Source organism: Magallana gigas, chromosome 9 (assembly GCF_963853765.1).
Source record: "Magallana gigas chromosome 9, xbMagGiga1.1, whole genome shotgun sequence".
Taxonomy (NCBI): domain Eukaryota; kingdom Metazoa; phylum Mollusca; class Bivalvia; order Ostreida; family Ostreidae; genus Magallana; species Magallana gigas.
Genome location: NC_088861.1, coordinates 30,798,985 through 30,819,760, shown reverse-complemented (window position 1 = coordinate 30,819,760; position 20,776 = coordinate 30,798,985). Strand labels below are relative to the sequence as shown.

The window sequence follows — 20,776 nt, the reverse complement described above, 5'->3', positions numbered from 1 at the left end:
TTGTAGTCGTGTTCGTTATATATGGCAATATACTTTATGTTTATGAAAAAAAAAGTAGTAAAAGAACCAGAGGGTACGGAACCTGGGAAAGGGGGTGGGGGGTCTCTCATTATAAATTTGTTGATATCTATCGGGTTTTTCCAAGGCTAAAAATAAAACACAAAAATCCCCAGCAATGGACTCTTAACAGGGCAAAACAAAAGTAAGTAAAATGTTGTTAAACATAACACTTATATTAAGATTGTATTATGACACGATCAAAAAAGACAAATAGCATCGGACAATTAACTTGTCCTTTTAATTTCAGTTAAAGATGGCTGTTCAGAATATATCCGAGTCAGTGTATGTGGGGATGTGTCTCAAGATAGGGACCCCACAAGAGGTGACTTACAGGAGAGACATACGGGACATTGTAGAGATGTTGAGAAACAACGAAATGTTAAATAAACCGTTCACAGTGATGCTGAGTGGGAGTCAAAGAGAAGGGTTCAGACTGAGTGGATCAGACAGAGACGTCATGTATTGGCCCAATAACCACCGAGTGATCTGGGACTTCTCTCAGTGTCAGTTTTACAACACACAAGAACATGCACTGATTCTCTGTGACAGTTCTGAGAGTCCACCAGGATTCACTTTACTATGGTTACCATTAGAAACAGCGAACAGTGTGGTGTTGTCAGCGTGTGTAAGGATGAATGGAATGCTCTATATATCAAGTTCAAAGTGCAGAGAGGTCACATGTTCTTTAGTTTTTCCTGGTTCTTCACCTCACGGACCATGTGGTAGTGGGATATATGGTAGTGTGGAATACGATACTGCCCATTGCTTTGTCAGTGATTTCTGGCCTCCGCCTGCCTCCTCATGGATAGGCAGGTGTCACTCATGGCCCCCATTTCATGTTGTAAACGACATTATTAGAAATGGGTGTCACTTTGTAGCGATAGGGCACAGACTAGGAAATCATACAGACAACGAATGGAGAATTTCTTTTTCACAGGCGGAATACAAACTAGTGTGTTCAATGAATCACACACAATTTTTAACTTATGGATTGCTGAAATTGTTCTTAAAGGAAATAATTAATGAAGGATTGAGAGATGAAGATAAACTACTGTGTTCATATCACATGAAAACTACTGTTTTCTGGGCGATTCAACAAACTGCTCTACCTTGCTGGTGTCCACAAAACCTTCTGGCCGGTTTCTGGGTCTGCTTTAAACTTCTCCTTAAATGGGTGTACGATGGAGTGTGTCCTAACTTTTTTATTCCAGAGAACAACATGTTTCTGAGCAATATCTATGGCGAAGCACAAAAGACATTATTCACGCGACTATATTCATTGTATGAGAAGGGCATAACATTGCTGCTACACAGTCCCTCCATAGCGTCTTACATCATTAATGTTCTGTGTAATCCTAGACTTACAATTTGTACTGGTGAACACACTCCGATTTCTGAGGTTGAATTTGATAAAGATATTTTCATCGAGATATTTCAATATGATTCAATAAGCAGATCGGGCTTACATGAATGTGAAAAGAATCTACATAGTGTAGAACAGTTGTTAGGTTTGCGGCTGACACAGTATCACATTGTCATGTTACAGAAATTTACAGCCACCTTCTTTCAGTGTACTGCATTTATATTACACAACATGTACACTTACACAGGTTCTAACAAACAGTTGTTTATTGTAGACAAGGTAGCCTGTCGTTTGATGAAATTAGCAGCCAAGTTTGGGTTTGTGTCTGACATGTTATACATTGCAATGTATTATTACAGGACACTCCGGTACAGGGATGCTTTATCTGTTATAGATATCACAAAGGTCAGGCTAGCACAGCCATATCTGATGTATAGGAGACGTGTAGACAGAGAGAGGTATACTGAGGCTGTAGGGGGACAGTCCTTATCTACAAAGATGAGACAGGCTGTAGCACAGGATATCAAACTTCACAATGATATCTTCTATATCAGTGAATTAATACCAGAACAACAGTCTAATAAACAAAACAATGAGCATATCTTGTATATTCCACCCTTGGTACTGTTGTATATGCTAGAGTTATTGTGCTCTAGACATGTCGACACAATGAGAGCACAAAGAACTTTAGATGATCTACAGGTCCTAGTCCACCATGATATGGGGGAGTTAGTACCTGTAGACCTCAGAGACATCTCCTGGGAGATCCTGGGGATCTGCCAACAGATCACAGGGAACCTCCAGGCTGCCCTGTACTCATACCAACAGTCACTCGGACAATATCCACAAAATAAAATACAAACTGCTACCAGACAGAGAATTCAGGATCTACATTTATGAACTCACTGACAAGCAGTATGGAATTCTTGTTTGTCAAACACTGACATTGTTAATTGTGTTTTTTCTAGTTGGTTTTCACTAAAGTTGTCTTGAGTATGTTTAAAGGGGAGATGCACTTATGATTTGTATAAACCAGTGGATAAGTGTATATTTATCTTTAGTTAATTTAGAGCAAATTTATTCGTTAATTTTATCAATATTGTAAACCTAAAATTCCAATTTTAGAAAAAAAAATTAATTTGTATATGTTATGATTTATTTTGAAGTATTTAATAATAAACATAATTCACTATATATAAATATTAATGTCTCAATTTTGAATACAGTGTGCTGCCTAACTAACCACAATGTATTCTATTATAATTCTACAAGCATTGGTCAGGTGCCCCTCCCAATCTTACATCCTGACTATTCCCAGTTTGTTCTTGATCCTCTCATTTATCCAACATATTCATGATCATAAGATGAGCGTCTCTTGGACGATGCAAAATCAAATGTTGTAGGTTTTCTTTGAATTAAGTCTATCATAAAATGACCAACTATCATGTACAATATCTTGTAGAAGTGATCAAGAATGTAAATAAAATATATTTCTTAAACTTATCAATTTTGATTTAAAAAACAAACTATACTTCATGTTTTCCATAAGATTTATATTCATGTACATGTATATACAAAATGAATCAAATAATGGAATAAATACAGTATACAGTATATATAGACATATACATTGAACATAAAATAATCATTCTCATAATACATTATCACTGTGATAAAACATAAATTAGCTCTGTGTACAAGTTCAATAATTTAATTAATTTCTTCTTAAATTTACAGAAAATTTTAACAATAGTTAAACAAGAGGCCCATGGGCCACATCGCTCACCTGAGCAACAATAGCGAACTACATTGACCTAACACACTTTACGGTCAGACGCGACCTATCTTCCATTATTTTCTATTTTTTCCTATTTCCTCAATGTGAAGATTTCCACCAAGTAATTCCATAATTATATTTTCCTGTTATATGATACTTTTTTATTTAGATATAAAGTGTTCAATTGAAAATATATACAATGACTTTATTTATAAGCATTCAAATGCATTTTGCATGCTATTTTAAGGAAAATTCTAAATATTATAGCTCTAAAAATAGCCTGGTAATAAACCTTGAATATTTGCGAATTAACAGGTTTAAATTTTAATAAATAAGGAATAATTTATCAAGGAAAATTATATAAAATTGAGGAACGTCTCGTGTGTCCTTAAATAATTAAGAACAGTAAAATTTAATATTTAGCAAAGTTAAGTACCATGATAATTTTCTGACCTAAAACTCAATATTTTATAAAGGGGTAGGGGTGAAAATGTATTGTGATATATTAATTATATATAACACCAGTATATTATTTCCTACAGTTTTTGCACATATGTGAACAGTATTAGCTCATTTAAGATAAAAAAAATCATACATTTCCTAAGACGTATATCAGTTAAAAAATCAGCACCCATTGTAGGCCTACCTCATTGTGTGTAATCATAATTTGAACATTTTGATTCTACACAATTAAAGGATGCCAATATTTTATTTCATTAATATGTTGTCTTAGAGGCCATGCAATGCATATTTATTTTATATGATGAAAATACTGGAAAAGGTAACTACCATTTACCTGCAATATTTCTTGTTTGGTATATTGATACTTAAGAAAAAAAATATCGAACTTAAATTAGTGTAATTCTCATTTTCCACATCTAAGTGAATATTTTTAGTGTGTTTATTTAAGATGCCAAGCTCTATGAATATACCATGCAGAGAAGATACATTTCATTTTCACAGCTGATATCTCATATGTGAAAGTTAACAAAGATTGACAGACAGAGAATCGCCAGCTAGTCTGGAAGGCAGTACGCAGTGTTAGAACTCTGTGGCAAAAGTTGCTAAGGCTACAGTAAAAAACTTAATTGGTCTTTCCTTAAAGAATTGTTTACCTGATGTAAACTTGTGTGACGTTTTATATCCTTACTCACTTGATCGATGAAAACACTTGACTGGAAAATGTTGTCACATGATGTGTTTAAAAGCTATACATGTATAATTTAATGTATTGTCAGGCATACAGGTATCAGTTCTGTACTAAGGCCCATTAATTATTTCATATTCCCTCAAAAACAACAAACGGCTACAAACCAAGAAGATTTTCTGCTGCAATATTTTCTTTAAAATAATGATAATGCACGGATATCCTCATAATTATAATGTGTCAGAACTGTTTAAAAGAAGTTTTTATTTACTCGTTTGAAAAATACCAAAATTGTTGCAGATTTCAAATAATTTATCAAATGAGAAAGGACCCTAGAAAGCAGTTATAGCACATCATCCTTTTGATTTTTCTCTACACAAGTATATAATGTTTATCAAGACAATTCCAATGATCAACAAACATTTCAGCGTCAGTCGTAGAATGATAGGCAACTTTTAAAAACTTATCCAATTTGTTTCATTTCATTTTTTTAATGCATTCATACATTATATAGATAAAATGTTTTGTAATTGAGTTAGCCAGGTGACACAAAATCAGTTTATGCACTGTGTATTTTAGAGAAATTAGTCCTACCCTATGACCCAATTACAACAGTTTTTAGTTTTGAACATAACTGTAAACAAACGGTTTTGCATAAATTTGGCAGATTTATTAAATAATTACAAGTAACCTTCTAATTGTAGTATCAACAAGAAATGTAATGATTATCGATTGTAATTTTCAATGCACGGTATATGTGTTTGCATCACCCGTATTTTTAACCTCTAAACATAAGACAGTCGCGGTGATTAATCACAACAGGGTTTAACTGAGACTGTGATAACGTCTTTTCAAATTCATAAACATCTTTTTATTGTCTTTGGATTTAATTTACACGATTATGAACTCGGAATACATGGCTTCTTTAAATTCTCTTTCGAAAGAAATTCCGGCGAAGTTACCGATCAAAAATCGATTATTTCAACCAAAGTTGCTCCCTTGTTTGATCCTTGTTGACACAATTAAAAATTAATAAACAATAAAAACAGAGGGAAATGCACTTTAGTACGTTGTTAATGCATCAGATTTTATCATTTTCGCAGGTAAACAATCAACTGCCTATTTACCGAAGTCTACGTTCCAAATACAAGGCGATTGTTTCCCAAGTTAAAAAGCAAAATGAAACGAAAAAATCAAAACAAGCTAAACCACCCTCACAAGTGAAAATGACAACGCGTTGAAATATCTAACCTCAATTTACTTCACAATAATCAGCACCAATGTTATTTCCATGTTTCATAGATTATATTCGCATGTGAACTGTTGCACAACAAACTGCCAGCTTCAAACAAAGAACCTCGTTTTCGAGATGCGGTAGACTGGCGATGCCTGTCATAAGACCAGTCTATCGCAATGAATTGCCAGTCTACGATATATGGAATAACGAGCCATTCTTTATTAGTATTTTCGCAATTATCTCAAATTTGGAACAGAATTCGCCTATAATTTTTGCAATTTATATTTTCCTTTCCCTAAGGATGATTTATGCTAAATTACGTTAAGCTTACCTCACTAGTTCTTGAGAAGAAGATTTTTTAAAATGCACCCCCCTTTTTTACAGTTTCGAAGTTTTCTCCGCTTTGAATACAATCTGGCCGTTTATTTTTGCAATTAATATTCACCTTCTTATAAGGATGATTTGTGCCAAATTTGGTTAAATTTGACCAAGTGGTTTTAGAGAAGAAGATCAAAATGTAAAAAGTTTACAGACGGACAGACAGACGGACGGACGGACGGACAGACGGACGACGGGTGATCAGAAAAGCTTACTTGAGCTTTCAGCTCAGGTGAGCTAAAAATATATGAATTATAAACTTGAGCACTTATTTTATAAATACGTGTCTATATATATACACGTTTATATACCCTGTATGGCATATTGTAGAAATTGAAACATTTAATAATAAATATCCCTATAAATGCCCTTAAAGAAAAAGTCTTTAATAGTCTTTTACTGAACTACAAATTCAATGTTATGGATCAATGGATTTAATTTCTAAAATGATTTGAATAAAACAACATCAACAAGTTTAACTCATGAGATGGTCCACAGTGATGGATTTCATTTCCATGGAAACTGTCTCAGACAAGAATATACAATGTTAATAATGGATTCAAAAAATAATGATTCAAAATTTGTTCATGGATATGTCAAGAGTTATGGTTCTTGATGACTATAGTCCGACTCAGCATCACGTGTCCATGTTGGCTAAGATTCTTGTGACCTCTGACCTTTGACTCGGGTCATGTGTTGTGTTATGTGGACGATGGAGTCCATAGCAACCTCAGGATTGTCTTGTATCAAACTGTCAACAGAAAGATGATCAATTAGGCCAGGTTAATTACAGATCTTATTTTTTTGTTGTCTGCCCTTTAAAAAAAAGTGTATTATACAATTTTTAGATACAACTTGAAATTTCATATTTTGCAAGTAATATTACATAAATGATAGGAGAACATATTTTGGGGTAAAAGTGCCGGACCTTCTGACTTGTTGTAGGACGTGCTCTCTCTGTAGACACCGGATGTTGTCTGACACGGCATTGTCCATACTGTCCTCTCGGATCTGTTCCGTCAACCATTGAACCATGGCTTTATCATCCTCCCACATGTAGGCCTAAAATACAAAATGGGAAGTGATGGTTTGGCAAACACATAAACAAATAAACTCAAAGAAAGCATTACTTTAAAAAAATGTAAAGTGAAATCTTACAAGTTAAAAATGTGTATCTTGATGATTAATATCAATATTTAAAAATGCTTATTTTTCAATTTTAAAGCAAATGTTCATAAAAACATTTAGAGATATACAAATTTAAAATGAAAACCAACATCTGTCTTTCAACTTCAATTTGAAAGACAACAATTATAAAATATCATCTAGCTAATTAAGGAGGTTTCTTAACTTCATAGATTCACATTTTATTTAATTGTTGAACACAATAGGCAAAAAGTATATCACTAAAAGAAAAACACAAGTGTAATGATGTGAAGAATGATCTTACATTAACGGTGCCCCTATCCTCCACAAACCAGCGGTGTAACATGGAGTTGAGCTCTCCCTCCCCCACATTGTGGGTGACCGGTTTCATCTTCCTCTTCAGCTGCCTCTCCAGCAGTCTTCGCTTCAGATGCCAGTAGAAAAACTCTCGGCTACTATGCCATTTCAGGATGTCCTTCATGTCATTAAAGAAGAGAGAAATATGACCTCATATTAAAATTCATGACATTACATGGTAATTAATGAACTAACAATTTTCTTTATTTGCGACTTTAAACATGGAAATTTCTGTGTCTGCATTTTTAAAACAAATGTGCTTCAAAAGAAAAGTTCTCACATTAATATTTCCATTATTATCTATCAACGTATTCCCTACTCCACATGACTTTACACTTACGGTAATAACACCCATCTCCTCCATTCGGCCTGGGGTGTCATGGAGATCTGCAAACTGGATAGCCACCTGGTGGTACATGGGAAGTAACTTCTCTTGGCGGGCTGCCAATCTTTTCTGGAGTTCAGCTTTCTCGTCTGGATTTAGCTGTGGACTGGTCAGTTTCTCCACTATCTGGTTACAGGTCTTATCCAGACGCTGCATGGTCTTTTCCAGATCTTTCCGTCGGAACTTTATTTCCACTGTTCCCTCTGGTTCCAAGACTCCTCCCCTAAGTAAAACAGTTCAATTAAAAATAAAAATCTCTTTTTTTAGAAAGAAATAGCAAATCAATATATTTTCACTAAATACTGTTTCCAAATATTAGAAATTATTTAATAATGGTCAATTCTCAGAAAAATGTTTACGGTTCTCTTCAAAGTTTGAACACTATTAAAACTCTGGCATACATATTCAAAATAAATATTTCCCAATAACTGTATAATGTTTCTTTGTGAAAATGGACAAAATGTGTAGCCTCAGTCAATTTCTGCAATTTAAAAAGTTTCCCATAGATAATAATATAGGATATGATTTCTGTGTATTCAATAATTTGTGATGTCAAAAAATCGCACAAAAAGCGAAAAATTAGATCATTGCAAAAATTTATTTACTGGATTAACGATACTCCTCTTAGCATAGTATTTTTGAATTATACTAACTCTCATACCTGCTGAGTTCATCGGCGTACATTTCCATATGGGTGGGGTTAATGGTGGGGTCTACATCTACCCAGGCCCCACCCCTCAGCTCAACATAGGGAGGAATGTACATATGTAGATCATGATTGGTTGATTATACTCTGTGAGGGCATCCACTATGTAGGAACCAAACTTCAACACCTGGTCATGCATGTCTAAAAAGCAGATACAAATGTAATATTATTTTGTATTGTATTATACCAGTAATATACATATAGATCATGTCATTCATAGATGGCAAACATGCATTCTTAGTCTAAATTCAGTGTACTTTAAAAAACAAGAGGCCAATAGGCTTTTAATTAACAGTCACCTGAGTAGCATATAAACCATACACAAACTTGTCAAGGAGTATCATATTTGCATTTAGTTAGGTTTCATTCTGAGTAGAAAAATTATTAATTTGTAATGACAACCACCTCCCTGCCTGAAATCTTTCAAAAAGAACTATGAAACCTATAATTCTGGTGAAAAAAATTAAAGATCAGGCCCCGAGGTTATAAAACTTTTTCCATACTCGTACTCCAACTCATACTCCGTACTCCGAGTATGTGCTCCACTTATTACGACTCTAAAAACCGAGGTTATAAAAGTTTTGGAGTACGTTCTCTGCTGAGTACTATTTGGAGTATGCTCCAAAAGCCGATCGATGAAATTTTACGTCTCGGGGGAAAGACAGAGAACGGTACTTCATGTAAATAGTCCTGGCATGTAGGCAAACTGTACATGTATTCAGATTAATTATTTATCAACAAAATGTAACACATTTACATGTACATAAAACCTTCTTCATCTGCAAGCATGGAGATGTGTCTGCATCTATAACTTATGAATTTTTTAGCAACAACACGATAAATCCAGTGTAATTGGTAAAATTATCAACAAATTGCGTTTATGTCACTTTTATGTCAAATCTCTCTCTCTCTCTCTCTCCTCTCTCTCTCTCTCTCTCATGAGACTTAGATAGTGATTCATGCATGTAATGATCAAGTATAGTTATGTTGTAAGGAACGATATTAATATAAAAGAAAGAATTTACACGGATATGAAGAGAGTATTTCAACATAGAATTTAGTTCGATATATCTTAAGTTTTCCTGGCTTTTAAACAATTTTGATATTTTACATGCCGGAAAAGGTCATAAACGACACCAATACAAAACTGGAAAGTCACTGCCCCCAAGTGGATATCTCTTAAGATATTTAGTGAGAAGTTCCTGTATTAGGAAAAACAGGGAAGAGTTTAATTCAAAAATAGAAACATATACTTGGGAAAATCACAAAAAAATACCTAGAAGATCCGTTTATTTTCACACTCATATAGTATACACTAAGGAAATTTCATGGGTATTCCAATTTAATTGCAACATACTATATTTGCCTTTTAAAATTATTGTGAGAAAAAAAAATTTAATATCTTGAAGGGGTGGGGTGGGGATTGGAATTGCATCAATGAACATATGCCAAAAGCCAAGGACACATGTCAAGTTTTTCATTTCAATATTTTTGGGAATGTGCACGAGAGTTTAAGAAAATTAACTAATTGAAATATTTTTGAAATTTCCAATACGAGGACCACGTTAAACCGAAACAACATGTTCAAGGAATCTGTTACTAAAGTTGCTGTAACCCTTTTTTGTGGGGTTTTATTGATGGTTCAAGTTTTTCTCACTTAGTCAAGGCTTGAAAATGTGTGTTTAGAATTTATACATACACGTACTGTGTCATTTTTATTTCCATTGATATTTTTGAGCAAGCCTTTTCCTTTTTATCTTTAAAATTCGAAATACATGTGTTAATTTTGATTCATTTGACATATAAATATTTGGTTACTTTAGATAAAAAAGGAATAACTATATGAATTATCTAAATAGTTACTTGCTAATAAAATAAAACAATTTAAGAGATGAATATTCCCAGAGCTAAGCTATATGGAGAAAAATCTCTCACATGAAAATGCAAAGAAGCTATTTAATCACAAGTAGTACATGTATTTTCAATCGATTGCATAGAATAACAATAATCCCCTTCAAATCTCTCTCTCTTTCTCTCTCTCTCTTTCTCTCTCTCTCTCTCTCATAAATTCTAGCTTCTATCATGCGGGTTATGATTAATTTAAGTGTTATCTTTTTCTTTTACATAAACAAGCTTTTAATTAACTGTAAATTACCCGAATTTTCAAGCAGAATATATACATCGATCATACTTAATGTTTTTCCATAACTGTGTATTTAAGAACAAAATTTGATGTCATAACACCAAATGTCATTGTAAAAAAGTCATTTGTAGAAAGATACTAATATAATTCTTAAGACTATGGGGTCACCGGGACCCACCGTCCTTATATTCGAGCGTTTATAATCAAATGTTAAGCCAAACAATGCATTTCACCTTACGTATACTTAGACATGTCTATGCTCTAGATGTTTTAATTCAAAATAAATAATAAAGACCGTAAGGTAGGTGATGTTCCATGGTAAAATTTCTTTGATATTTGAAAAATAAAAATCAAATACTGGTAGATGGTTCGGAATGGATACTCTACCTTCCCGCAGTAAAATTAAAAAGAAGTTGCGGGCTATATTAGACAAAGAACACATCTAGATCTCTACAGCTACATGTAGTATGTATGGTCACCTAGGAAGCCAAATATGCACTTCATAATTCTAAAAATATTGCCAATACAAAACTTGAAAATTTGAAATCTTATCTTAAAAGTTTTTGTTTACATCTAATGCCCTTTAACCTGCGTTTAATTACTTACTGCTGATTCTTGATTACTTTCTATATTTCCCAGTAAGATTGCTTTTTTTTAACTTTCAAAATAGGTTTTTATCATCTTTATAATGATCTCGATATTTCGAGATAAAAAGAAATAAACCTTGTTCAAAATTACTCTAAATTTCACAGCGTTTTTGACACTACAGAGGAAAGGCGATTTATAAGCCAATATTTTTCACATGCAGACAGTAGCTGTTCTATGAAATTAAAAAAAAACCAAACAAACAATCGTATAGATAAACCACAGGAAGTAGAATTCGACCCCCCCCCCCCACTCACACACACCAACACCAACTCCTCTTAAAAATATTTAGTTCCAGGGGTAGATCCAGAATTTGAAGTTAGACGGGGCGTCAGTATAAGACAGGAAGTCTGGAGCCTCCAGATGGTCCAGGTCAAAGTCCTCCAGGATTCTAGAGATTTTGTAGGGTAAAAAGAAGTCTTCAAATAGACGTTTGAGATATTTCTTCTTGTGATTACCGGTATACCTAAAGTTATAAAATTATTTACAATTTTTAAAGGTTTGTAGATTTAAGACCTACAGTCATCAAATTCCTCTGTCTTGTAGAAATCCAAGAAACATATCCTTTTATATTTTTTTTTTCGAATGACTGTAAATTAATCAGTTTAAAAATCAAGTTCAATGGGACAATGTGAATTAATGAAGTTTTAATTAAAGATAACTATATATATCAGCTTATATTATAATAACAATGGAAGAGTCGTTAAAACACTAGTTAGTATAACCAATTACTTAAAGGTGGGTATATGGGTGACTGGTCATATTTGAACACAAGGACAGCGTAACCAAAATGTTTTTTTTTCTGGTTTTTTTTTAGTTACACCATTGAACACACGCCTTTTCTTCATATTGCACCATTGAAATCAGTCTAATGTAGAGAAATCCCCCAAGTTAAAAAAAAAAAAGATAATTAAGATTCGCAAGTTGTACATTTTCTTTGCCAGAAGGAGTATGATTTAACTTTATTTGGTCAATTTTTTTAGGGCTGTGGGGGGCGCCGGGGGCGACCTCCTTTACTCCGCCACTGATTTACCGCTTATTCTATAAAATGTTTCCCTTTCCAAGTTTTGTGGCATGCAACATAAATGATAATTGATTAATAAGTAAGTAATAGAATGTGTTAGACTTTTATGCATCCCCCATCCTTTGTAATGTTTAAAACTAACCTACATTTTCACTATAATCAAAAAAGGGACCCGGCAAGTACATCTGATTGAAATTGATTACCGTAATAACGATACATGTACATTGATTTCTTTATTTTAAATGATGGGGTGTATGGGTCGTATTAGACTAAAAACAGAATTCTTAAAAAATCGAGCTATTCAACGATAGTGTTTTGTACGTAGATTTACATGTATATGTACATTAATTAATGAAGCAAACTATCTAAAAGTTATATTGATAATCTTGGTTGCAGTTCCCCCTTACTCTTAAATTCACCTCCATTACATCTACATGTAGATGTGTCATTAATAAAGTGGTAAAAACTTTCCATTTTAATTCATATACATGATTGTATATATGATTAAATCATAACATATAACACCGCAACGTTACAATATGAACAATATTATATGTTTGCACTGCATTTTATTTAGATTAAATGTCTTGAGTACGACTGAGAAAGCTTCGAAGCTTACTCAGAAAATCGCCGTTTTGTACTCAGCCGGAGTACGAGTATGAGTATGAAAAAATTTTATAACCTCAATACCTTGAGTACGAGTATGATTTGGAGCATGGAGTACGATTTGGAGTACGAGATCGTACTCAAGAAAGTTTTATAATCTCAGGGCCTGGTCTACAAAATCAACAACAGATTCTGTACCCTTCATTCCTCCAGAGAAACCTCTCCATTTAGCAAAGATCATCAGTGGGAGCTCTTCTCCGTTGAAGTCCTTCATAGCCTGTGCCGTCTTGTAGGCGGAGTCTGGGAACCACACCTGGCCCGCCTGTTGTATTCATTGCACAAAACATTCAAAGATTTTATTTTCTTTTTGTTGACTAAACACAGACGACACAACTATAGTTATTGTAGCTTTTGCCGATATTTTTTCACCCAAAATTGAAATACATTGGAACTTCATGTAAATGGATTCCTGAAAAATGCTGGTAACACGGCAATTAAAGTTTTCTTTTGTATTGTAGAATGTTTAGCATATGATTGTATTTGGTTCCAGTCTACTGAACCTGGTATCTTAATGAGTACACTAAAGTATTAGCACAGTTTAGTAGACTGACCTTGGTCTCTGAGTCCAGGTTAGCGGGGTCAGCTGGTATGGTCATTTCCACAGTCCTGGTCTCTACACAGATCACACCCACAGGAATCCCTCCCAACCTGACCAAGCAAACAACATGTTCCAATACTCGAGTCCATTCTCATATAAATTATTCATATTTCATGATGCTTTAAGAATTCATTCAAAATTTTTGCTAGTCATCATTTTATTTGCTACTTAAAATGTTACCACAAATTATTGTAACAGGTGGTTTACTGTTGGAATAAAATTACATAATTATTAAATTTCCTATCAAGGGAGACAAACCTTGCTCTGCCTGTAACCACAGTTTGTGCCCAAGGTTGTAGAATTTTGTGGACAGATTTGTGGTCAAAGAAACCTTTCTGCCAGCAATTCTTGTCATCTACAGTTACAAGTTCATAATATTCCAACACCATGAAATCTATATATTTCTAAACCATAATTCATCAAGTAAGAATTACCCCTTTTATTGCTTTTAACTTGATCTCCGAAAACCAAAAGGTTGCTATACCTGGATTCTGCCTGCCGTTCAACATCCACCTGGGGTCATAAGGGGCCTTTGTGGGGACAAATTCCACCTCTCTGTCTATAGGATCTCCTGTTTCCAATATTGGTAATGGGGAACCTTTACACTGAATAAGAAAATGTAAGATATTTATTTCTTCTTCTTCATTACTACAGTATAAATTACATTGCCCTTTTGCATTAATAACTACAGTACGTAGTTGCCTGATTTTAGCTATACTCATTAGCTTACTGTCTGATGGCACATATTACCCTACCTTAGGCATGTAAGTAAGACAGCCACTGTATGATCTTGTAGACTCCGTCAAAGTCATCAGCTGTGACATCATGTGTGACCCCATTAGAGTACATAATCTGAATGCCTCCCAGTTGGTTGTTACTGGTGTATACCTCCTTCCCTAGCACCTGAAATTACAAGAAATACAATTCAAATACCTAAAGTGTTTTTTAAAACAGCATTTTGTGTCAGGATATCATTGTAACTACTGTTCAAACAAAAGATGTTGATAAAACACTTATGCCCCCTCCTTTTGAAACATCTGTGAAGAAAATGAATAGAAACTGCAAATAATTGAAACATCTGCAAAGAAAATGAAAGGAAACTGCAAACAATTGGAATTTTTCTACTTCAAAGGGGCATTACTCTGGCGAAAATTGCTTGATCATACCCAATATGAAATTTGATCTAGATATTATCATGATAAATCTGTATACCAAATTTCATTACAATATGTTCATCCTCTGCAAAGAAAATGAGCGGAAACTGTTGGTGGACCAACTGACGGACCAACAGACAGACAGACGGCAGCAAATCAATGTGCCTTCCCTATTGTATGATTTTAAATCTTCATCATGATCATCATCATCACTGCTAACACTACTATTATGATTATCAATTGTCATGATGATTATCATCATAAGGTCATCTATGTTAATAGAAAAACAGTAATCATCATCACAAAAATGTCCTCTACATAATTGTAATTGCCATCATCATCATCAACATCACCATCATCATCATCACTATTATAAGTTTACCTTATTAAGGGCACCAGCCCCTGTGAGGATGATGTGAGAGTTTTCTACTTGTATAGTCCTCTGCCCAAGTCTGACCAGGTAAGCCCCTATACCTATAGCTCTACAGGTAACATACAAAACAAAAATTAACTGTATAGAATATGTAAACAAATAAAACGTGCCACTTCATACTTATGTCTACATAAACATCGCATAAACTAAATTTCCTTCAGTTAAAAACATAGGTAATCATAGATTACTAAGCTCACCGAGACGGAGCATCACCCTTATGAGACATCACCTTCATAAGACCACCTTTATCATTTTATATGAAAATCATACTTTATGATCTTGGATATTCATGGATTCTGTTTTGACAAAATATCGTATATCATCTGATAATTTTTTTTTATGATAATCATATGTTCATATGTTAATCAATACAATGATATAAAATTAAATATTGCATCATGTCATATTTATAATATATATCATATAATACAATAAAATACCGTAATAAACAATAATGAGATATGATATTGTAACGTATGATATGACATTGTATTGTGTTATACCTTATTGTATTTGATCACATAATACAATATCATAAAATGTAATACAATATAGTAATATATTACAATATCATATTACATAATACATCATAACACTGAAACATGATATTATATTGTATAATATAGCATGATATTGTATTGAATGACACTGAAACATATTTGATACATTATATGATATTATATCATATAATACAATATAATTTGATTCCAACACTGTATCTTATCAAATGATACAATATTATGTGATAAAGTAAAATATTATAAAATACATTATTATATTATACATATTGTATCATATGACACAATAATATATATTACAATATCATATAATACAATTTCATGTGATATGAAAATATATCATATAAACCAATATCATATCATATAATATCGTATGATACAATATTATATAATATAACAATATCATATAATACAATTTCATGTGATATAATTCTATATTACTGAAACCAATATCATATTATACAATATTGTATGATACCATATTATAGAATATACAATATTGTATCATAGGATACAATATAATATTTTGCAAAATCTTATGTAATTGTATCATGTGATAAAATAATATATTAAAAATACAATATAATATTATACAATATTGTATCATAATATACAATACTATACATAACAATATCATGATACAATATCATATCATAAAATATCAAAAAAATTGATACAATATCATATCGTATCGTATTACTTTTTATAATATAACATATGATATCATATTGTATCATATCAAACAATATTGTTTCATATCATACAATACTATATCATAGGAATCATGTTATATCATTCATCAACAAACACATCTATCTATCGAGCTGGTTTTAGTGAGGTAGGAGATTCCTTTAGCATCCTTGATAATGGAGATCAGGCTCTGCATCTGAAGCAACCTCTGCATTTCATTTATAATAAAGTTAAATCAACTATGCAAGCTATCATCTATAAAACATGTGACCTGTTCCAAAAAACTAAACCTCATCCAGCATCCGAAACCTATGGCTCAGATTCAGCATTCAAGCCCATCAGGTGCATTGGTATCATAAGACGCATCATCCATGCAAGTTTGGTGAAGTTTGGACCAGTAATAACTAAGATATCATCATCAGAGGGCACTAGCAATTAAAACCTTAACTTCCTCCAGCATCTGCAACCTATGGCTCAGATTCAGCATCCATGCGTGTCAGGTGCATCAGTATCATAAGACACACCATCCATTCAAGTTTGGTGAAGTTAGGACCTGTAATAACTGAGATTTATTTTTTAGCATCCTTGATAATGGAGATCAAGCTCTGCATCTGCAGCTACCTCTGCGATTCATTCATATTACAGTTAAATCAACTATGCAAGTTTGAAATAGTACTATCATCTATTAAACATGTGACCTGTTCCTAAAAACTTATCTTTATCCAGCATCCGAAACAAGACTCAGCATTCAAGCCTGTCAGGTGCATCAGTATCATAAGACACACCATCCATGGAAGTCTGGTGAAGTAAGGACAAGTAATAACTAAGATATCATCATCAGAGGGCACCTGTTTCAAAAACTTTATTTAACCAGCTCTTAAAACCTTAACCTCCTCCAGCATCCGAAACCTATTGCTCAGGTTCAGCATTCAAGCTTGTCAGGTGCATCAGTATCATAAGACGCACCATCCATACAAGTTTGGTGAAGTTAGGACCAGTAGTAACTAAGATATAATCATCAGAGGGCACCTGCAACAAAAACTTTAACCAGCTCTAAAAACCTTAACCTCTTCCAGCATCCGAAACCTATTGCTCAGATTCAGCATTCAAGCTTGTCAGGTGCATCAGTATCATAAGACACATCATCCATACAAGTTTGGTGAAGTTAGGACCAGTAGAAACTTAGATATTGCTATCAATGGGCACCCGCAACAAAAACTTTAACCTGCTCCAAAAACCTTAACCTCCTCCAGCATCCGAAACATATAGCTCAGATTCAGCACTCAAGCCTGTCTGGTGCATCAGTATCATAAGGCACACCATCCATGCAAGTTTGGTGAAGTACGGACCAGCAGTAACTAAGATATTGCTATCAAAGGGCACCTGCAACAAAAACATTAACCTGGTCCAACAACCTTAACCTCCTCCAGCATCTGAAATTTAGGACCCAGATTCAGCATCCAAGTCTTTCAAGTCCATACGTAGGTCCAGATGCATCATCCATGCAAGTTTGGTGAAGATAGGACAAGTAATAGCTTAGATACAGGACCTGCAACAAAAACTTTAACCAGGTCCGGACGCCGACGCCGGCGCCGACGCCGACGCCACCGCCGACGCCGAGGGTATAGCATAAGCTCTCCTTGACTTCGTCTCGGTGAGCTAAAAACCAAGCATACAGATCATTTACTTTCAAGTTCATTCAGTGAATTTTATGGGATATAGGGTCATCCTACTTCTTGATCAAGCATGCAAGAACTTTGACCCAGGAAGTAATTATCTTACTGACCAGGTTGATGGTGACAATCTCGTTGTAAGCTATAGACGATTCGCCGGCAATCATTCCGGACTCTCTCAGATTTTCCACCCCAAGACCTTCCTCCCGACCTAACAACAAGGAATATCACTGTGCCATACATGAATGGTTACCCATAGTGCTTTTAAATGATACACCTTTAATAAATAATTGATTGAGAAGATCTCGTATGTTATAGAACTACATGTATTAACAACAAAAGGTGCATTAAACAATTGCTTAATTTGTTTATAATAATCAGTTATGCATACAAAATATACATATCAAATTTTATTAATAAACCATAAAATGTCTTGGTGTCCATATTTCATGTAGAATGCTGCTAAATGCATCTATTAGAACTTACCAATTATGTCGATGATCTTGTATCGTGGCTCTCCTTCGACTTCAATTAATTCCGCGTGGACGGAATTCATGGCATTAACTTTCTTAAAGTCTACTGGGGTAAGGTAAAGATATTTGAAACCCTGCAATATCATAATAAATTAGCACAACACATCCATAATGCAAAATTAAATTAATGAAGCATTTCAAATGTTTTAAAGGACATTGTGTTTAAACAATGCATTTTTATAACTAAACATAAAGTTAAATACACTGACATGTACATGTATATCAAAGAAAGTTAAGGCTCTAAATTTAATAATAACACATGTTTCTTAAACTAAACTTTAAATTTAAAACAAAACCATACTTCATGGTTTTCATAAGATTTATATTCATGTACATGTATATACAAAATAAATCAAATAATGGAATAAATACAGTATACAGTATATATAGACATATACATGTACATAAAATAATCATTCTCACAATACATTATCACTGCGATAAAACATAAATTAGCCTTGTGTACAAGTTCAATATTAAGTTTATTAATTTCTTGTTAAATTTAGAGAAAATTTTAACAATAGTTAAAAAATATATGAATTATAAACTTGAGCACTTATTTTATAAATACGTGTCTTTATATATACACGTTTATATACCCTGTATGGCATCTTGTAGAAATTGAAACATTTAATAATAAATATCCTTATAAATGCCCTTAAAGAAAAAGTCCTTAGTCTTTTACTGAACTACAAATGCAATGTTATGGATCAATGGATTTAATTTCTAAAATTATTTGAAAAAAAACAACATCAACAATTTTAACTCATGAGATGGTCCACAGTGATGGATTTCATTTCCATGGAAACTGTCTCAGACAAGAATATACAATGTTAATAATGGATATAAGAAATAATGATTCAAAATTTGTTCATGGATATGTCAAGAGTTATGGTTCTTGATGACTATGGTCCGACTCGGCATCACGTATGCATGTTGGCTAAGATTCTTGTGACCTCTGACCTTTGACTTGGGGTCATGTGTTGTGTTATGTGGACGATGGAGTCCATAGCAACCTCAAGATTGTCTTGTATCAAGCTGTCAACAGAAAGATGATCAATTCGGCCAGATTAATTTCAGATTTTTTTTTATGTTGTCTGACCATTAAAAAAATGTGTATTGTACAATTTTTAGATATAACTTTAAATTTCATATTTAGCAAGTAAAATTACATACTGTAAATTCCTAATTAAACGCGAGGAACTAATATCAGCGTAAAATCGCGAGAAGCTCGTCTCACGAATTCAAAAATCTCGCTTTTAATATTCTGACACATATAAACTACACGAAACTACATGTATGATAAAATTTCGCCATTCGCGATTTTATGTTCTTGCGATTTGATGAAGAATCGTTAAATCGTGGAATTAAGTACTCGCGTAAAATAAGGAATCTACAGTAAATGATAGGAGAACATATTTTGGGGTAAAAGAGTCTGACCTTCTGACTTGTTGTAGGACGTGCTCTCTCTGTAGACACCGGATGTTGTCTGACACGGTATTGTCCATACTGTCCTCTCGGATCTGTTCCGTCAACCATTGAACCATGGCTTTATCATCCTCCCACATGTAGGCCTAAAATACAAAATGGCAAGTGATGGTTTGGCAAAAACATAAACTCAAAGAAAGCATTACTTATAAAAAATGTAAAGTGAAATCTTACAAGTTAAAAATGTGTATCTTGATGATTAATACATGTATCAATATTTAAAAATGCTTATTTTTTAATTTTAAAGCAAATGTTCATAAAAACATTTAGAGATATACAAAGGACTATGTGCGGTATGGTCAAATATCTGCCCCCGATTTCAACCAATTTTTAAATAGTATCGTATTAAAATAAAATCTTCTCAAATCATTGTATAGAGGATGCCTATAACTTTAATAATGATTTAAGTCATCATTGCTCATTTGCTGTGTATCTATGACGTCACCTAAATGGCCCAATTCCCTCAAATTTGCAAACAAATGAAAATATTCTCATTTTTGCTCTATATTTTGCATTCGGAAGTATAGAGCGCAGGTCTGCTCAAGTGTGATTTTAAGATATGTTTTTATTCAGATAGTTATACACAATATACTAAAAAATGGTACTTGAGCAAGCCTGCGCTCGATGTTTCCCAGTCGAAAAACCATCGGAAAAC

The 20,776-nt window shown here is 33.5% G+C and overlaps 2 protein-coding genes and 1 pseudogene across 12 annotated transcripts in view; 1 reads left to right on the top strand and 2 right to left on the bottom strand.

The window, feature by feature from the left end:
- The first annotated feature begins 121 nt into the window (after positions 1-121).
- LOC105319315 (uncharacterized) lies at positions 122-2,884 on the top strand. Its single transcript, XM_011416815.4, has 2 exons — positions 122-202; positions 308-2,884. Exon 2 carries the CDS (start codon positions 314-316, stop codon positions 2,321-2,323), a length of 2,010 nt encoding a protein of 669 aa, XP_011415117.2. The 5' UTR covers positions 122-202; positions 308-313; the 3' UTR covers positions 2,324-2,884.
- Positions 2,885-2,955: 71 nt separating this feature from the next.
- LOC117691428 (acetyl-CoA carboxylase-like) lies at positions 2,956-18,732 on the bottom strand (annotated as a pseudogene).
- Positions 18,733-18,941: 209 nt separating this feature from the next.
- The window catches only part of LOC117691427 (acetyl-CoA carboxylase-like), a 135,658-nt gene continuing 133,823 nt past the window's right edge, over positions 18,942-20,776 (bottom strand). For all 11 annotated transcript variants that reach the window (XM_066071095.1, XM_066071094.1, XM_066071093.1 and 8 more), the window contains 2 exons: positions 20,074-20,207; positions 18,942-19,671 (listed from right to left, as the gene is read on the bottom strand). In XM_066071095.1, coding sequence (XP_065927167.1) covers positions 19,557-19,671; positions 20,074-20,207 — 249 coding nt within the window. In that variant the 3' untranslated portion in view covers positions 18,942-19,556. The remainder of the gene's footprint in view (positions 19,672-20,073; positions 20,208-20,776) is intronic.